Source organism: Triturus cristatus, chromosome 3_1 (genome assembly GCF_964204655.1).
Source record: "Triturus cristatus chromosome 3_1, aTriCri1.1, whole genome shotgun sequence".
Taxonomy (NCBI): Eukaryota; Metazoa; Chordata; class Amphibia; order Caudata; family Salamandridae; genus Triturus; species Triturus cristatus.
This window is the reverse complement of record NC_140583.1, coordinates 672,567,529-672,587,424: the sequence shown is the minus strand read 5'-3', so window position 1 is coordinate 672,587,424 and position 19,896 is coordinate 672,567,529. Positions and strand designations below refer to the sequence as shown.

The 19,896-nt window shown below is 46.6% G+C and overlaps 1 protein-coding gene across 7 annotated transcripts in view; it reads right to left on the bottom strand.

The window, feature by feature from the left end:
- Positions 1–19,896, bottom strand: part of OSBPL5 (oxysterol binding protein like 5) — a 1,218,591-nt gene that overhangs the window by 128,068 nt on the left and 1,070,627 nt on the right. For all 7 annotated transcript variants that reach the window (XM_085644727.1, XM_085644725.1, XM_085644728.1 and 4 more), the window contains one exon: positions 12,507–12,605. In XM_085644727.1, coding sequence (XP_085500853.1) covers positions 12,507–12,605 — 99 coding nt within the window. The remainder of the gene's footprint in view (positions 1–12,506; positions 12,606–19,896) is intronic.

Genomic DNA, 19,896 nt, shown 5'->3' with positions numbered 1-19,896 from the left:
GGAATCAAATTCACACCCTTGATGTATATTAGAAGGTCGTCTGTGTATAGTGAGATCGTATGTACACCATCACCCAGCGTAATACCCCATCCCTCTCCTTGCTCTCGGTTAGCTGCTGCCAGGGGTTCGATGGCTAGTGAGAAAAGCAGCAGAAATAACGTTCCACGGCTTGTCTGCACTCTCATCGTTGGCATGTTGTATAGGAGCCGAATCATAGTGAGGAAAGTCTCCCCAAACCCATAGCACTGTAGCACTGTAAATAAAAACAAACATTCCAGAGTATAAAAGGCTTTTAAAGATCCAGTATGAGACAGCCTGAGCGTGGCCAGGGATCAAGTGCATACCGAGCAACTCTGAAAAAGCGCCACAAGTTCAGGGAGGTGTCCGCGCTGGTACAAAACTATTCTGGTCTGTATGCACTAGGGATTGAATTAATGACAGCCTGTCCGCTAGGAGCTTTGCTAGGATCTTATAGCCTGTGTTTAAAAGGGTCAGGGGCCGGTAGGAGCCTAACTCCTTGAGGTCCCTGTCGGGCTTAGGGAGTGAAACTAGTCACGCTTCAGCCATTAAGCCAGCTAGAGCCGTGTCTTCCAGGCCAGCCTTGTACAGTGTGAGCAAGTGCGAGGTGAGGGTCCCTGCATATGCTTTGTATTACTCTGCAGGCAACCCGTGAAGGCCATGAGTTTTACCGCTGACCAATGCCGCTATAGCTTCCCTGATCTCGTCTTGATCAAGCTGGGCATCTAATGAAGCGTTCTGGTCTGGAGTTATCTTGGGTAGACGCATAGAGCTCAATAAAGCAGCCATGCGTTCCCGGTCATGCGGAACGGTGCTTCCATATAGTTCTTTGTAATGTCTTGTCATCTCTGCAATTATTTCATGCTGAGTGTATACTTCGGATCCTGCCGCGGTGTTTAAGAAATGTATAGGGTGCCTAGGGTGTTTCTCACATAACACCCACACCAATAGGCGCCCGGGCCTGTCAGATGTTTCGTGTGTTTGTGCTGAGTGTGCTGCATAGTTTAGCCACCTTAGTCACTCTAGCAGCTCGATGTGCTCATTGCGCACTGTGTTCAGGGAGCGCAGACTTCCCGTACATGAAGCCACATGGTTCTGACAGGGCAACAACCTCCTTTCCACCTTCACTATTTCCTGAGAGAGGTGTTTCCGTATGTTTCATGTGATGCCCATGCTGTGTCCCCTAAGGACTACTTTAAACGCCTCCCATTCAAGTATCGCTCTGTGTGAGGTGCCCGCATTGTTGTCAAAGAACTCCCTCGTGACTGCACCAAGAGAAGCCTGGAACGCTTTGCCCTCTAGTGCCACCTGTTGAAGATGCCAGGTGGGAACCGGAGGTGGGCCGGCATCCCAGCTGAGCTGCAGGAGTTGGGGATTGTGATCAGAGTGTGTGCGACCAAGGTTTCTGTGTGCTTGACATGAGGGAATAGTGAGGGTGAACTTATCAGGCGATCCAACCGCACGTGAAATGACATGAGAATAGAAAGGTAGATGCGGGTGTCTGTATTGCGATGGTGCCAAACATCTATTAAAGATGTTAGCCAGTTGTTCAAGGCTAGTGCATTCGAGGAGGCGGCTGTGCATGTCAGAGGAGGAAATGAACGGTCAAGGGCAGTGTTTAGTACTGAGTTGAAGTCCCCACCTAGCAACCAGGGAATCCCGCTCCAGGGTGCAAGCAGATGTGTAAGGAGACGGAGAAATGCAGCTTGGTCCCCATTCGGGGCATATATGGACCATATCAAGATGATTTCCCATTCAAGCGGCCCTTTACAAAGACGTATCTGCCATCCGGGTCAGTCTACACCTCGTCTGCTGCAAAGGCTGTCCCCGCCTTGATCCATATTAGCGAGCCTCTTGCATGTGCGGAACAGTTTGTGCTAAATTCTTGTCCTCGCCATTTCCATGTGAAGACGGATGGCTCAGGCTGTGTTATGTGTATTTCTTGTAGCTGCGCTATGTTAGTGGCCCTACGCCACAGATATGAATAGATGGAGTATCCCCTAGCTGGTGAGTGGATGCCCCTTACATTCCAGGTGATTACGTTTGTTTGTGCCATGCTTTCTGAGTGCGATTGTGCGCATTATGAGGGGGATGTGGAAGGTCCGATCGTGCAATGTTAGTTATGGTCAGTTGAATGTGTGGGTCTCGAGTGGTGGTTGTCCTGAAGGAGGCTGTGTGAACAAAAATGGTAGACAAATAATGAAACACATACAACAGTATCTGAGCAGACCCAGAACGTGGGTCAACCCAAACCAAGTCTTGGGTGCATTATGCATCAAACAATGTTACATAGTGTTCAAGGCAGCTGATGCAGTAGTGGTGAATCCTGATAGCCCTAGTGTTACATCATGGGGCACGGCCTCGTAAGGTTCAGCGGGTGTCCCATGGCCGCCCGGCCACCCTGCGACACCAAGATGTTGTGTTCCATGCTATAGTATATAGTCTGCCAGACCTTCCCATCGACAGTTCAGTCAGCAAGGGGATCCAAACTCTGCAGTGTTCAGAAGTGTCCAACAAATCATTTCCTAATCTATGGACTGTCAGGCGATGTCATTCGATGTTTGGGGCGTCACCACTGGCAGGGATGGTGAACCAAGCCCATCAGGCCAAGAGTGAGAGGAGTCTTCATCATTTATTGACTTTGTGGATCCTGCATCCTGATCTGAAGTGTGCGCACGATCACCAATCGTTGCAGCCACCTGTAGTGCCTCTTGCCGCTCAGCGATTATCTGCTCCAAGTCCGGCATTGTGTTGGGTGAGGCCTGTCGGGCTCTTTCTCGACGTCTGCTCAGCCGCCTGCTGCATCTAATGTGTGGAGGCGCTGTTTTATGGATTGAAAGGATCCTCTGCATCTCTGTACATGAAAACAGCATGACCCGTGAGTTTTGGACCTTGACTTCATTTAGCTTGCGTGTTTCTTGTAGGACTGAGTCCCTATCCTTGAAATTCAGTAGTCCAATCAGGTAGGGCCTGGGGTTCGCCCCTGAGGGAGGTCTTCGGGACGGCACTCTATGTGCCCGCTCCACCACGAACTGGGATGACAGGGCGTCATCTGGCAGCATTTCTCTCAGCCAGCGTTCTGCATTGGCCACCAGCGTTCTGCATTGGCCACCAGGTACCGGCACTCCACATCCTCTGGTAGCCCCACCACGCGTACATTGTAGCACCTGGAGTGGCTATCGGCATCTTCAAGCCGCTCCTCCAGCACTTGCACCCTGTCCATTAGGCTGTGTATCGAAGTTGTGTTTGAGCTGGCAATGGGCCTCAGCTCTGTCAGTGCTACTTCATTAGCCCGCACCTTTTCTACCAGCTTGCAGTGATCTCCATCTTTGTGGCCAGTGAGTGCTGCAGGGTGTCCTTGCTTTGAGCTGTCTGTGTGCGGTACGAGCCGTCCGGTGTGGAGAGGGAGTTGCCCCTTGAGTGGTGGCGGGATTTAATCATCCTATCACCCACTGCTGGGCTGTTGGCATGGACTCGGCAGACCGCCTGTCATCAACCAAGGGTGACCAGAAAGGGGGGAAAGTACGGTCAGTAGGGGGCGTAATATGGCCCCCAGGGCCCCTAATCCCCTACAGTCCAACCAGAGGTTGAATGTGGCAGAATGTCAGCCCAGTTGCCTCCACCCGTCCCCCTCCCCTTCAAACCCCCCAGTGCCTGTAGGGTGGGGGAAAGCATTGTAATGAGTGGGGACTGCCCCTTGCCCAATATTGTCTGCCTGTCTGTGCCGCTCAGCAGGCGCCAAATGGTGAGTGGATTAGATATAGAGTGATCCCACTGCCAGCAGCCAGCGGAGTGGGGAGGGGAGGTAGTAATCCAAGCCTGGGCCCGAACCGGACCCCGGGCTTCCACTGGTCGAGCCTGTCGACGCCTGTCCCCCCACCTCGTGTCATGGCAATCTGAGTGGCAAGTGGCTGGCCAAGTAAAGAGAGCACCCCACCAGGCCTGGGCCTGAGCCGAACCCCGAGCTGTTCCTCATCACCTAAGGCACCACCCAGCCCCCGCTACACACCCTCGGCCATCGAGAGAAGCAAAGGTAGCAGTTGCAGGGATGCCAGTGGGGAATCACCCACCAGTCCGCTTGTGGCCGACGGTAGGAGCGCCGCACCAGACCTGGGCCCGAACCAACCACTGGGCCCAACTCAGTCACTCCCACTGCTGCCTAATTCCTCACCTCATTTCAGGATAGCAGGGGGGCACCTTTGCCACTCGAATGGTCCCCCGTAGTCTTCAACAGGCCATGACACAGCAGTTACGGAGTCGGAGGAGGGTGGGCCCGCCGGCCCCTGTGCAGGTCTCCACCGATCCCCAGGTTCGTACTTGCCTGCAAGCTCCGTAGGGCGCTACTCGGCACAGCATCCAGTTGCCTTCGGATCGCTGTTCTCAGCAGAGCGGTTGGGCAGGGAGGGACCTGTGGGATCGTCTCCGCACCAGAAGTGCAGGCAGCCTTCCGTATGCCACTGCCCACAGAGGCCTCCTTGCAGCTATGGGGAAACACTGCTTTAGGTACGTACCTCCAGCACCAACCAGTATGACAGCCCCCAAGGTGGTTGCTTTTCTCGCCTCTTAGGTGGGGATGGCCTCTGGTGGCATAGGAATCGCCAGGATAACAAGTGCTTGTGGCGGAGCTTCTCTAGTTTGCGTCCGCTATCTTGGCTGCTTAGCCACACCCTTCATCCCCCTTGTTTTTCCTTAATTGACATTTATCTTTTTTGATAGTCAATCCTTGCTGTTCAATTCTTAACAAAACTTCCTTCAATATGTCGTCATGCTCTTCTTCCAACCCACCTACCACCAAAATGTCATCTTGGAAACACAAGACCTTTTCCATACCCTGAAAAAGTTTCTGCATTATATGCTGAAAAACAACTGAAGCAGGTCGCTCCCCACGCCGCACAGCACCACCTGTGTGTCCGTGTCCTTGAGCCCACTGCTGCCGCTGCTGACGGAAGTTCGAGGCCCTCCTCCACCCACAGGCTACCACCTGCGCCTCATCCCTGGTGGCCAGTGGTAGGCCATAGGTTTTGCTCTTGTATTGTACTGTAATTGGTTTTTATTGGATTTATTGGTTTTATTCCTCCTTTTCCTCTTGTACTGCTATTGTGCCCTTCTGCACCCTCTGCCCGCTCTAACCTCCTGTTTTCCTGCCCGGCTGTGATTGTGCATTCTGCTCTTGTGTTGTATTTGGTTTTATTCCCCCTTGTTCCTTATTTTTGTACTATTATTGTGCCCTTTTGCCTTCTGCATCCTACGCCGTTCTACCTTCCAGTTTTCTTGCCGCTGCGTCCCCTGCGGCCTCGCCACCCCGCTCGCCCATTTGTCCGCTCTCACCTCCCAGCTGCTCCTCCCTCCCACCTCCCCTTGCAGCGGCCGCGCGCAGCGGGCGCAGCGCTGGCGCGCCGAAGTTGCGCCTAAGACAAACCTGTCTGCGCCCTTCCGCGACTGGATCGTGCCCAGCTCCAGAACCCCTGGCCCCTGCAAACACCATGACACCCGACGCTGCTACGATCCCAGCTCCCTCCACGCACTCAATGCCGGCCAATTACACACCTGCGTCCGGGCCACCCCGATGCACACCCATGGACACTTCTCCTGCCGGAACTGCAACTACACCAGCCTACAAACCTCCACCACACCCACCGGGGTAGGTCACAACAACCTCCAATGCCTTCTGCTCAACACCCGCTCCGCCCGCAAACACGCCATCAAACTCTGGGAGCTTCTCGACTCAACCTCCCCAGATGTCGCCTTCCTGGCGGAGACCTGGATGAACCCCTCCTTGGCACCCAACATCGCCATAGCCATCCCGGATGGCTACAAGATCACCCGCAGGGACCGCACCAACGGAGCAGGAGGAGGAATCGCCATTGTCTACAGAAACACCCTTAGAATCTCGACCAGCACTGATGACACACTTATTACCGCCGAACACATGCACTTCCAGATCCACACCGACCCCAACACCACCCTCAGAGGAACCCTCATCTACAGACCTCCAGGCCTCCGACCGCAGTTCAGTGATTCCATCGCCGACTTCGTCAGCGCGCACGCCCTTGCGTCCACGGACTACATCCTCCTCGGAGACCTGAATTTCCACCTCGAGAACAACAACGACAGCAACTCCACCACCCTGCTCGACAACCTCGACAACCTCGGACTCAAACAGCTCGTCACGACTCTCACCCACTCTGCCAGACACACGCTCAACCCCATCTCCTCAGCCAGCAACCATGTCACCTTCAGCCACACCACCGGACACCACTGGACCGACCACCGCTGCGTCCACTTCTCCTTCAAGAAGCCTACCATGCACCACTGCACACAACGGGCACCCCACCGAAGCTGGAGCAGTCACCGAAGACCAGCTAGTCACCACCCTTGCCCAAAACCCACCAACGGACACTACCGACACTGACTCCACCACCCTCAAGCTCAGGCAATGGATCGACGACTGCGCCAACACTCTCGCCGCGATCAAGAAACCCTCGAACAGATGCACCGACAGATAAGACATCTGGTTCACCGCCAACCTCCAGCATCCAAGCAGGCCTGCCGCAGGCTCGAGAAGAAGTGGCACAACGAACAGACACCGTACAGCAACACAGCCTACAAGAGCGCCATCCGCAGACACCACCAACTCATCCGAACCGCCAAAAGGACCTCCTTCAAAGAACGCATCGACAACAACGCACACAACAGCAAAGAGCTCTTCAATATCGTGAAGGAACTCTCCAACCCCAGCTCCAACTCCAACGACATCCCGCCATCACAAGACCTCTGCGACTCCCCAGCCACCTTCTTCCATCACAAGATCGCAGACATCCACGACAGCTTCAGCAACCATGCCCCCCCCGACAGACACAGAGACCTCAGACGCCTCAGACTCACCGCCCCAGCCACATCGACCCCCTGCTCTCCTAGACCCACGTCAATGACGAAGACACCATCAAAATCATGAACACCATCCACTCCGGTTCTCCATCTGACCCCTGCCCGCACCACATCTTCAACAAAGCAAGCTCCACCATCGCACCCCATCTCCGCAAGATCATCAACAGCTCCTTCGAGACCGCGACCTTCCCGGAGAGTTGGAAGCACGCCGAGATCAACGCCCTACTCAAGAAACCCAAAGCTGACCCCAAGGACCTCAAGAACTTCCGGCCCATCTCCCTCCTCCCGTTCCCGGCGAAAGTCATCAAGAGGCAACTGACCTCCTTGTTCGAAAAGAACAACATCCTGGACCCATCCCAATCCGAATTTCGCAGCAACCACAGCACCAAAACAGCGCTCAAGGCCGCCACCGACGACATCAGGGCGATGACGGAGAAACCACGGCCCTCATCCTCCTGGACTTCTTGGCCGCTTTCGACACTGTCTGCCACCACACCCTCTGCACACGCCTCCACAAAGCAGGGATCCGCGACAAAGCACTGGACTGGACCACCTCCTTTCTCACCGGCAGAACCTAGAGTGTCCGCCTCCCCCCCTTACGCTCTGAAGACACCAAGATCATCTGCGGCGTACCCCAAGGATCGTCCCTCAGCCCAACACTCTTCAACATCTACATGGAACCACAGCTAGCCAACATCACCAGATCACACAACCTCAACATCGTCTCATACGCCGACGACACCCAGCTGATCCTCTCCCTCACCAAGGCCCCCACCACCGCCAAATCCAGCCTCCACGAAGGAATTAAGGCCATCGCCGAATGGATGACGAACAGCCGCCTGAAACTGAGCTCGGACAAGACGGAGGTCCTCATCATCGGATCCACCCCTTCCGCCTGGGGCGACTCATGGTTTCCGACCACACTGGGAGGGGAAACATCCTTTTCCACGCAACCATTACAACGCGTAATGGTTACATCGTGGTTTTAACAACGCAAGTCGTTACGTCGACTTGCACTGGAGGGCGCTCTAGACTAAGGAATAGTGTGAATTACTATTCCAACACCTTCCCTACTGTACGTAGACTGGAGTTGGAATAGTAATTCACACTATTCCTAAGTCCAGCGCCCTCCAACGCAAGTCGATGTAACGACTTGCGTTGTCAAACCCGCGATGTAAAATACCACGGTATGTTGGTATGCGTGGTATTATCATACATTCACTGGGAGCTGCACCGATGCCCACTAACCGCGCACGCAACCTGGGAGTCATCCTGGACTCCGTGTTGTCAATGACCAAGCAAGTGAACGCCGTCTCCTCCTCCTGCTTCAACACCCTCCGCATGCTCCGCAAGATCTACAGATGGATCCCCACCGGTACCAGAAAGACAGTCACCCAGGCTCTCGTCAGCAGCAGACTGGACTACTGTAACACCCTCTATGCAGGAACCTCAGCCAAACTCCAGAAACGACTACAACGCATACAGAACGCCTCTGCACGCCTCATCCTCGACATCCCCCGCCACAGCCACATCTCAGCCCACCTGAAAGCCCGCACTGGCTCCCCGTCAACAAGAGGATCACCTTCAAGCTTCTCACCCACGCTCACAAAGCTCTTCACAACACCGGACCAGCGTACCTCAACGAACAACTCACCTTCTACACCCTGAACCGCCAGCTTCGCTCCGCTGACCTCGCCATCGCCACCGTCCCCCGCATCCACCGAGCGACCGCCGGCGGCAAATCATTCTCCCACCTCGCCGCTAAAACCTGGAACACCCTCCCCATCTGCCTACGACAGACCCAGGACCTGCTGGCCTTCAGGAGACACCTCAAGACCTGGTTGTTCGAGAAGTAGCAATACCCCACCCCCCCCGGCACCTTGAGACCCTCATGGGTAAGTAGTGCGCTCTACAAATGTATTGATTGATTGATTGAAGTCCAAAAGGCATCCTGCAGTGCCTTAAGGCACCCAATGTTGTAACAAATGAAGTCAATGGTCGAGATTCCTCATGCAAATTTACTTGGTGATATGCTGAAGACATATCAAGCACAATAAACCATTTTCCTCCACCCATCTTACCCAACATCTCAGAAATGTTTGGCAGTGGTGTCTATCCACCCTATTGTTTTGTTGAATTCACGGCAATCTATACATAGGCAAATCTTACCACCATCTTTTGGAGCCACTACTATTGGAGACAACCATTCCGACAATTCAATCGGTTCTATGATTCCTTCTGCCAACAATTTATCAAGTTCTTTCTTCAGAGATTCCTTTAGCAAATAAGGCACCGATCTAACTTTGTGCACTACAGGTATAGCTTTTTCCTTTAGAATTATTCTATGAGTAAAACCTTTCAATAATTCCTATTTCTCCCCATAAAAACATGAGGAAACTTAAGTACCACATTTTCCTATACATTTTTTTCTTTCACCTGTGTAGTAACCGAATCTATGATAATGACCGGCTCACTCGCATTTGGATCCAAAATAATGTTCATGGCTTTCTGATGTCGCCATCCCAAAAGATATGATCCTTCTTTGGTTACATACACCTTCCCTCTCACACTGCTGTGTTTAAATGTGATATCCATCTCATCCCTATGATCTCAATACTCTTTCCACCATATCTTACTGCCTTCATCTCAGACACCTGGAACTCAGTATCACCCTCTTGAATTTCTCCTCATACAAATCCATCTGAATTAAGGTGAATGGGCTGCCAGAGTCCACTAAGATTGGAACTCTCACTCCATTCAAAGTTACATCACAGTGCAGTTTCTCCAATTTTCCATCACTTTCCATTCTTATTTTCCCTCTATTATCCACATTCTGACCACAATACTCCTCCTGTACATGATTGACAATCTGATCGATGGACAATATAATCTCCTTCACGTCCTCACATACATCTTCTACCATCTTCACACTTTGTAGCTTACTCTTTGTCTGTACACCTTAGCTAGATGGCCTCTCCTGCCACAACTCCTACAGATTATATTTCTAGCGTCGCATCTGGTACTTGAACTGATATACCCAGGACTTCCACACCTATAACATGATAGTCTTCTGCTCACCCCTTTCACCTCCTGTATTACCAGTTGCCACATTCCCAACACCACCATACGTTCCACTCCCAGCCTGACTGCCAAATCCAGAAACTTGAGCCTGCTGCTTCCTTTCCATTTCCTTTACTTCCACCACACTTTCCTCCTTTTTATATTTTTATTGTTATAAGTTCAGAACAGTGCTGATTACATACATCAATTGCAAGTATCATGATATACGTATTACAGGTTACACAATTGTACATAGTGGTCCCACCCCACAACATGACAAACATGAATTTCTAGGTCAACACACTTTCCTCCTTACCTTCCCTGACCTTTTCACTTCCTGCATCCATCCCCTTCAACCACATTGCAGCAATTACCATACTCCTCGCAATCTATATGATGGCCTCTAAATTTGAATCTTTAGCTAATAATTTCCCCTTAACTTGTTTGTTATTTGTGCAACACACAATTTGATCTCTAATTAAACTGTCAGTAAGTTCCTGGAATTGACATGGAATTGTCAGTCCTCTCAATGCTGCTACATAACTCAAAATATCTTCTTCTTCCCTTTGAAGACAAGAAAAAACATATGCCGTTCAAAAACAATATTTATCTTAGGAATAAACCGTTTGTCAAGCATTGATAGTGACATATCATACACGTTTGCTACCTGGCCATCCCCAAGTCCTAATGAACCCTCTGGCAAGTCATCATATATGCTCCTTCCCCCAGTTCCTAGATGATGTAAAATAATTACTTGCCTTCCTATTGGTCCATACTTATCCCCGCCTATCGCTAACATATGTGTAAAAAACATATTTGTCCATCTTTTCCATGGAATTGTATGTTCTCCAGGTGTGGACAGGAAAGTAGGTGGTGCCATCATACTCTGATCAGCCATTTTTTAACACAATAAGCAAAAGTAATAAAATAAAATAATTAACACAATAAACTAACACAACTAGCTAATATAATATTTAAAAATAACAAATATGTTCACTTTGTCTTTTCTTCTCCAAAAATCCTTCTTTTATTCTCATGACGTAAAATAGTGCATTAGTTCTCTGTTGATGTCTACACTATCACCCCTCAAATATAGTTCTTCTACTATTTCTGGTGTGGTCACATTCATATGGAGGCAGCCAAGCAAGCACTCTAATTTCTTTTTTCTTATGCAAATGCCGGCAGGGCAGTAGGCTGGCAGTGTTACTGACAATCCACGTGTTTAGGAACGTTCTCAGAAACACACTGCACCTTGCTGATCTCCACGTCGATCACTGTGAGTTCAAATCTGTTTGCTTTACATTGTATAAGGTTCGTTCAGCAACAGATGGTGCTTGAAGAGAGTGATGGTGGTATGCAGCGTACGAGGCTGTGGTTTAGCTTGAGTCCGCCAGACAGGAAGCTTGGGAAGCATTATGGCAGCGCGCGGTGTGCAAGGCTGAGACAGCCTCATGCAGCGCTTCAGGAATGCGATGTTAGTGTGCGGTGTGCATGGCTCGAGATCAGCTCTAATTTACGCCCATTATGTGATGCAAATGGGAATGAAAGTCTCACGATGGGAAGTCAACAAACAAAAATATAAAAAACAAGAGTTCTCTGTCATATCAACCTGCTAATTCTCTTGTTAATTTACATGCAGCTCAGTTAATGCGAGACAAATAGTATCAACAAAATGTCAGTCTCAGCAGACGAAATCTTACAGGTTAAAAACTGCAGCTTGCCACCTCACAAAACTTTGTTCCAAGTAAAAGGATCCTCAATAAACAAGTAAGTGAATGACTTACAGTTTGTCTTGACAATTTCCTTGAATCTTTAACAGGAGGTGGAGGTGCAGGTTCACATGGCTGCCCGCCGTGCAGCTACTCGTTGCCAAACATGTAGTAATTTCACTGAAATCCAGGAGTAAGTTACCAATTTCTATATTCAATGTAAATCCTGTCACCTCCAGCAGATCCAACTCTATAACTGCCAGCTCCTGGAATCTTCCACTCCCCCCATTCTATATTACATCATAGGTTATCGGTGAACAGTTATGTTTATAGCTGAAAGTTCAGTGCTAAACTATCACATTTTGAGTGCCAATTTTCTTGTTACAATGTGAAATTCATCATGCACATTGTCTCAGATTCACCAATGGCTACTGACCCTTCCAAAGTGATAAACAGCCAGCATCCTGAAGCGATCTCATTTACCAGAAATTCATCGACGTCATTTAAGGGTTGCCAGGGGTTGCAGCTGTGACCCATGGCTTGCCCCTTGTGACCCTTGGTTCAGAGGTGGCAAGATCAATACCAGGAACTCAGGGGCAGCTGGTCCTTATGGTTGTCGGTTTGGGCTTCACTCACCTTGTTTCCTGTCAATTTGTTTGTTACACTAATAATGAATAATATTTCATTATTCATTATTAGTGTATTAAAAATGGAGTAGCATTATTGAGATAAAATCATTCTGCATTTATGATTAACGAGCCAACAGTACTCCAGGAATGGTTTGCTTACTGGTTTGCTCTTACATTTAGGTTTATCATGTACACCTCTTACCTTTACAGTGTGCGTACGGCATGGTAATGATGTAATCCTCTCCTCTACTTAGGAATGTAAGTCGAGCTTTGCCGTCCAGTATTGCAGAAAGTGAATTACCTGTGGTTCATGAAGAAAAATATTACAAATGTTGCAGTTTATAACTTTTCATATGTTCACTGAAAAAAATGTACAAAAAGATTGACATTTCAGTAAACTATCTGAATCAATTTTTACACAATAAATAAATGCCTGCTTTCCCATTTTGGCATCTGTAGGGGCAAACAAGAGTCCATTCGGTATGCAGTACTACCGCAGGCTTCTGCCAAGGCCTTATGGGTTTCTTTCTGAACAGCAAAATAAAATGCTTAGTGGGCCAAAAAAAGCTGCATTGAAAGTACTGGTGGAAGCAGTTTCGTCACAAGAGATCCTCACCTGGCAGGGTGGGATCTTTTTAAATGTGGGGAGCTGGTGGGTCAGCTGACAGGCCCTAAATGAGCTCCAAAGTCTCACCAATTCAGAGGACAGACAACCTGAGTTCATGGTCCACGTTTCTCTTCCTTTGTCCGGCTGGCCTATAGACAGCATGAGCTGACCAGCATTTTAGGAAGAAGAAGTACACTGGCTGCGGACACAATGGAAGGTGGCATCTGGGCAGTTATTGCAAACGCCTTTCCCCAGATGCAACAGAGGCAACACCATAGACAAAAGTGATCTGTAATTGCGCATCATATTGTATTGTACTTGAAGTGAGAGGAGGTTTTTAGCAGTTGACTTGATTGGCATCAGCATTTGAGAAGTATTTGAGAACATCTCTACCCCAAAGTGAAACAGGAACAGTATTGTGTCCCGATCCCAGAATAAGTGTCTTTCCTGCAGGTAGAGCTATGCTTGTAGGCACTGACCATCAAATGACGTTTTTAACATCCACCTTATTCAATTAAATTGAGTTGGAAGAGCCTTTAATGATGTAAATCATGTTATTTATTTTCGTATAAATAAGAGTTAAATGCAAATCCTCAGTGGGGTTGGATGAATGAACCTGTATTACTACCTATGCTCCAGGAATTAGAAGTGCTACACATTCTTCATTCCATTTATCCCTCGAGCTGCAAGAAAATTTTATTTTAAAAGTTTCAGGTCATTTTACGAACTCAAACTGTTTATGCAAAGTGTAGATGCCTGGAGTATTGGTGTTTTTAGGAGAATACTACTTCCATGCAAACACTAACATCTATCTACCTTGATTTATCCTATGCTGGTAAATTATCTTTTTTAGGAAAATGCTACCATCTTAGTGAGGTAACATATCATATCAACAATTAATATGTTTCAAATAATTAAACCTGCAGATTTGCAGGCAACCCAAAAAAGGTCTTCGTTATAAATCTACCTGCGTCCAGTAAGTAGTTTAGCTAGTCATAAACCTTTTTGCAACTGTAGCATTTGTGAGAGGCATAAAACTCTCTTGACCGAAATGAAGGCATGTTTAAAATTACAAGTCTCCATAGTTTTGTGTGTAGAGGTTTGAAATAATTATCAACTTGTTATCAAATGCAAACTTCATGACACGTTTCCAAACTGATATATCTACAGCTTCCAGTTTGGTATTATGTGCTTGTTGAGAGTTAACATTATGTCATGCCCAGGTCTCAGATGAAAGATTTTAGAATATTATCTATTTTGGAATGTTCCCACTAAGGACACATATAAGAATATAGGTAAATAAATACAGAATTATTGGTGCCACTAGAATCTTAATGGCATTCATTTTGGCCCACAATTGTGAATTCAAAATGACCATCTCTCTCTTCAAACTGCATGTCGAAGTTCATGCTTCAAGAATTTAGGTTCCAAGATACAGAAAATGCCAGGCAAACCAAATCCTCTACTTGGGGCTCAGTATTTAAATTGGACTACTAAATGATTAGAAGATTGCATGCAGTATCTGTACATCTTGCTGTAATCTTGCCAAGTTCAGGTGGTTTGAGGAGATTAGATGTGGTGTGGTGTTTGCAACTAGATCCCAACATTACTACAATTAATTAGTACAAGTAATTAGTACAATTAACATCTGCTTACTTTGGTTCATCTATTTGGCAGGTCTTTTAGGTTGGAAAAGTTATCACCAAGGCCATTATTTCATTAATACCTCAGGAGGATAACCTCTTTTCTAATAGAGTATCAGAAGTGGCTTGAAGGTTCAAAGTTCCCTGATGATCAGAACAATAAGATATTCTCATGAGCATCAAAGAGTCAACACATTTTATTATTTTAAATTTTGACTGGAGGTCTTTATATGAATACTTTATATTGAAATGGGAGTATACTAGTACACCAACTGATTCATAATAACAATATGCAAAACAAAATAAGAACTTGTTATTTGAACAGTATATTTTTAAGATATGGAGAGCACAGGCATGCATTCGCAGATATTTCCTCAAATTTGCAACTAGGTCAAGAGATCAATGGCGGTTATTTTTCAAGAGTGGTGAAGAAGGTAGTGAGACACGTCCAAACCTCCACGAGGATCTTCTATCCATAGACCTCTTGACGGAAAGAAAATAAGATATAACCAGAAAGAAAGAAATCAAGGAAGAAGATATACTTCTGCACATCAAAGAACTAGAACTAAATATCACGAACTACCCTTCACCCCTGTCGCCAAATTCAACTGGAAACCATCAAGGCAACAGTTGCTTCTTCAGTTACCTGTTGATGATATCTCAGCTACCGTAGTGCGAGAGCTGATAAAATATCAGCTAAAAGTGACTATTTTATCAGCAAGTACCAAATCCCAACTCCTTTCGATCTTTTCATTATCACTGTTTTCTTGAGAAACATTGTGTGGCTTTCCTGACGAAGGCGCCATTGCGCCGAAACGCGCGTCGAAGATAATCCATTGCCGCAACTTCATATAATGTTCATACTTTGATTCACTCTTATTATTTTATATTGTGTTTATTGAATAGACTTTTTTTGCTATTGTGTTTGTACACCTATTGATATTTGTTTAAAAGTTTGTTCTCTTTTAAAACTTATGTACATTTTTAGAAATTGAATTGTGTTTAAGTTTTTCATTAATTTAAACACACTATATGATTTTACATTGCTAATAATAAATAAAAAGATGTTTTAACCTTCATTATTGTATGGTACACTGGCTTTCATTAACAGCTTTTCTAATGTTTTCAGCTTTATATCTCTTGACCTAGTGGCTTATGTTTATATCTAATGTAATTGCCTAGGAATATACCCTTCATTGTGTTTGTTACCCTGTCCTAGGAATTTACCTAAATATTTACAGGGGGTCCTTGATATTTTCAAAAGATTTCCTCAAATTTGTCCAGCCCTGTTGCCTCAAACAAAACATTTCATTAAACTTGTTTAGAATTATCATTTTATAAGATTCATTAGCTTCATAATGGTCAATGACTGAACACCGCACCTGCCTTTGTAATAATCAAGCAGATTTTTTTAATACTGCCAACCTTAGATACCAGGATTGTGACATACTATTTGTGTCTCCATATTCCAGTGAAAGATTTAAGTTTTCAAATGGCTCACTCTGTATCTCGACAACTAACCGAACAATAATGAATCATTCTCAGATGCCTCCACTTGCTCCCAGTCAATAGAGGATAACCTTCAAACTCCTCTCCCTCACCAAAGAACCCACTGTCGGCAGGTACAACTTCCACGATGGAATGAAACCGTCGCTGCCTGAATGAATGACAGCTGCCTGAAGCACAACTTGGACAAAACAGAAGTCCTCATCCTGGGAGCCTCCCCCTCTGCCTGGAATGACTCCTGGTGGCCCTCTGCTTTAGGAAGTCCTCCTACCCCCGAGAACCATGCATGAAATCTCAGCATCGTACTGGACTCCTCGCTCACAATGGACCGCAAGATAAACACCGTCTCCTCTGTCTGCTTCAACACACTCCGCCTGCTTTGAAAGACCTTCAGATGGATCTCCACTGAATACAGGAAGACTGTCACACATGCCCTCATCAACACAGGACTCGACTAAGGCAATGCACCCCACGCTGGCGTCACCCAGAAACACCTCTGAAGACTCCACCTTATTAAGTCACCAGCAGCTAGTGAGAACTTGAATTTCATATGAATGTTGCCAACTTCCAACTGTAGGCTCACACCTTAAGTCAGTCAGAGACTGTTGTGTGATATGCGGCATGGATCAATGCGTGATATATGGGTCAGTTTTGTGTTTACTCCGGCATTTTTGTCATTATTTTCAAAATATTTTTTGTCAGGCCTTCTACTGAGCGTTTGTCAAATCTTTGTTTGCTGAATCATAGCACAAGGGATTTGTACTTGCCACTTGACGTTAGGGCTATCTCCAGTTGGGGCTTGTTTAAGAGTGGATGAATGTCATATATATATATATATTCACTGAAAAAACCCTAGGCTTCAGGGATGTTTTAGTTTGAAATTAGCATTTAAAAAACCTTAGAAATGCACTGAAAAAACACAGGTTTCAGGGACGTTATAGTTTGTTGGACATCTCACTGGTACAAAACCAGTGAAATGCGGCTGTTATAGTTAGTAGAGCTAACTATAACTCGCGCCCCCGCAATGCACTGCTGATGAGGTCACATATTACATCACTCATGATATGTTCAGTGACATCACTCATGACATCACTGATGACATCATCCAGTGACTGAGTGTTTCTAAAAATTTAAAGAATGTTATATCCATATATGCAAAGGTATATTGAAAAATAATTTGTTGTTTGAGCACCTGTATGGGTGCCTGAGTGTCTGTGTGGGTGGGGGATGTGTGACTCCCTGCATGGATGTGTGAGTGGGTGATTCACTGGTTGTATGCATTTATGAGTGTGTGTGTTAGGTAGTGTATGGGTGATTGAGTGAGTGTATGTACAGCTGTGGTGATGAGTGAATGAATGTGTTAGTGGTATATGTGTAAGTAACTACATATGTGAAAGGCAGTATTTGTGAGTGTTGGAGTATATAAGTGATTATATGTAACAGTAAGTGATTGTGACAGTGGCTGCATGGATAGGTGTGTGCTTATGTCAGTAATTGTTGAAAACAGTACGTGTCTGTATGAATAAGTGATGTGGTGTGTGTTTAACTGTATAGGTGAGTAAATTGCAGTGTAATTAATTCTTTGGGTGACTGACTAGGTTTTTGAGTAACTCTTTGGGTGAGAGGCAATGTGTGAGTGTCTAAATGGGTGTATGAGTGGATATACCAGTGGCTGTATTGATGAATGACTGCGTGTATGAGTGACTGTATGGGTTAATTGGTGGATGTCTGTGTAGACATATGAATCACTGAGCGGGTATGTACTAATTGCTATTGGTGTGTTTATGGTTTCGATATTGGTAGTATTTTAGAGTGGGTGTATGAAAGGTTTTATTAGGGTGTGAGGATGTACATCAGATGATCACATGGATGATGTCATCAGTGATGTCATCAGTGATATCATTTGAGATGTCATCAGTGATGTCACTGAGCATGTCATGAGGGATGTAATATGTAACGTCATCAGCAGTGCATTGCGGGGGCGCGAATTATAGTTAGCTCTATTAACTATAACAGCTGAATTTCTCTGGTTTTGTACAAGTGAAATGTCCAACTAACTATAACGTCCCTGAAACCTTTGGTTTTTTCAGTGAATTTTTAAGGTTTTTAAAATGCTAATTTCTAACTATACCGTCTCTGAAACCTCTGGTTTTTTCAGTGAATTTTGAAGGTTTTTTAAATGCTAATTTCTAACTTTAACCTCCCTGAAACCTATGGTGTTTTCAGTGAATTTCAAAAGTTTTTTAAATGCTAATTTCTAACTATAACATAGCAGTCACGTTTTCAGAGTGGTGAAGAAAGGTGAGCATGGCCTCTGAACATCTCTTAGCAATCCCACTGTAGGGGATTTACTGGAGGTAACAGGAGGGGTAGTTATCCTCAAACGTCAACCTTAGGGGCCAACTAGCCCTCCTATTACCTCCAGTAAGTCCCACACAGCAGGATTGCTAACTTCTCGTACCAGGCCACGTCCCCTTTCTCCACCACTCTGCAAACAGGCCCCCTGGCACGCTGTAAGTTGGGGAATTAATTCCCCTTGAATAGTGAGGGTGCCTTGGGGCCAACTAGCCCACCAGGTACCTCCAGTAAGTGCCACAGAGCTGGATTGCAGAGAGGTGGTCCAAGGCCACGCCCCCTTTATACACCACTCTGCAAACAGTGACTCTGCCAATTCTTATTGTGGACAAGTACGAGTGAGCGAGCGAAAGGGTATGTCTTGCTACCGCGATTCCTGAGAGAGTCGGGAGTGTTGTGTTCTGTGTTGTCTAATCATTCATAGCTTCATGAATTTGGAGGAGAACGAATGAGACACTATAGCTAGTCGATTTGGGGATTTTGGGCACTAAAGTGATAGGTTGGTACACTCCTATACACCGAGGTCCTGTTTTCCTGTGCATCGTTCTGTGTAGGTGCAGAATCCCCGCAACAACCTCGCAGCCAAAATACTGTTTAATGGCACCTTAACAAGGAGCTTTGAAACTTAAAGAGGTGCTAGGCAGGGGTGCCCTCTGTTGCCCCAGAAAAGTAAGCAAAGTGGCATGGTTTTCTATCTACTGCTTCTAGCCAGGCGGGAGTTCTGTAAAAGGTGGACTGACCCATCTCCCCCTCAAGCTATGGAATGGCTTAAGGTGGCTAAGTGAACGAGTCGTATGGAGGTGGAAGGTAGAGCCAGAAGATCGGCGGATATATGGGACGACCTTGTCAGGTAGACCTCATGGGTGGCTGGATATTTTGAGGTATTGACGGGGGTCCATTAACAAAACATCACAGTCCTATGATTATACATGGTCATTCCACTCTGGGTCGGCCCATGAGGTGCAATTTGAGCGATGGTTGCTCACTGTGAGTGACTGCAACAGACCAAGAGGCAGATAGAGTGTGTTAAAGGGTCCAAGGTTTGCAAATGCTATGGTGATATGACTAAAAAAAGAAAGAAATGATGACCTGTGGAGTTGAAACTTCATTGACATCTGAGAAAGCACACACACTGTCAGTATTATAAGGAAGACTGGTTTAACCACAACAATTGTGTGGTCAACTTTACTTATTCTGATCCACGTTATCGGCTTCTACGCTCAATGTCAAAGTTTCTCCGCTGTGTGATCACCGAGGACACTGGGAACTATATTTTCCATTCCCTGAAATTTTCTTGTATATCTTTTCTAATTAACATGTTGTAAACAAACTTGCTGCTTCTTCGTGCATTGATTTCCATAGTAATTCCTTTACTACTAATGTCTAATGCTTACCATATATCAGCGACCCTTGACCTTCTGGTAGGTCGCTCCCCCCCTGCTGCAGCTCCGCCTGCACCCCCGCTGTCGCCGCTGCCGCCG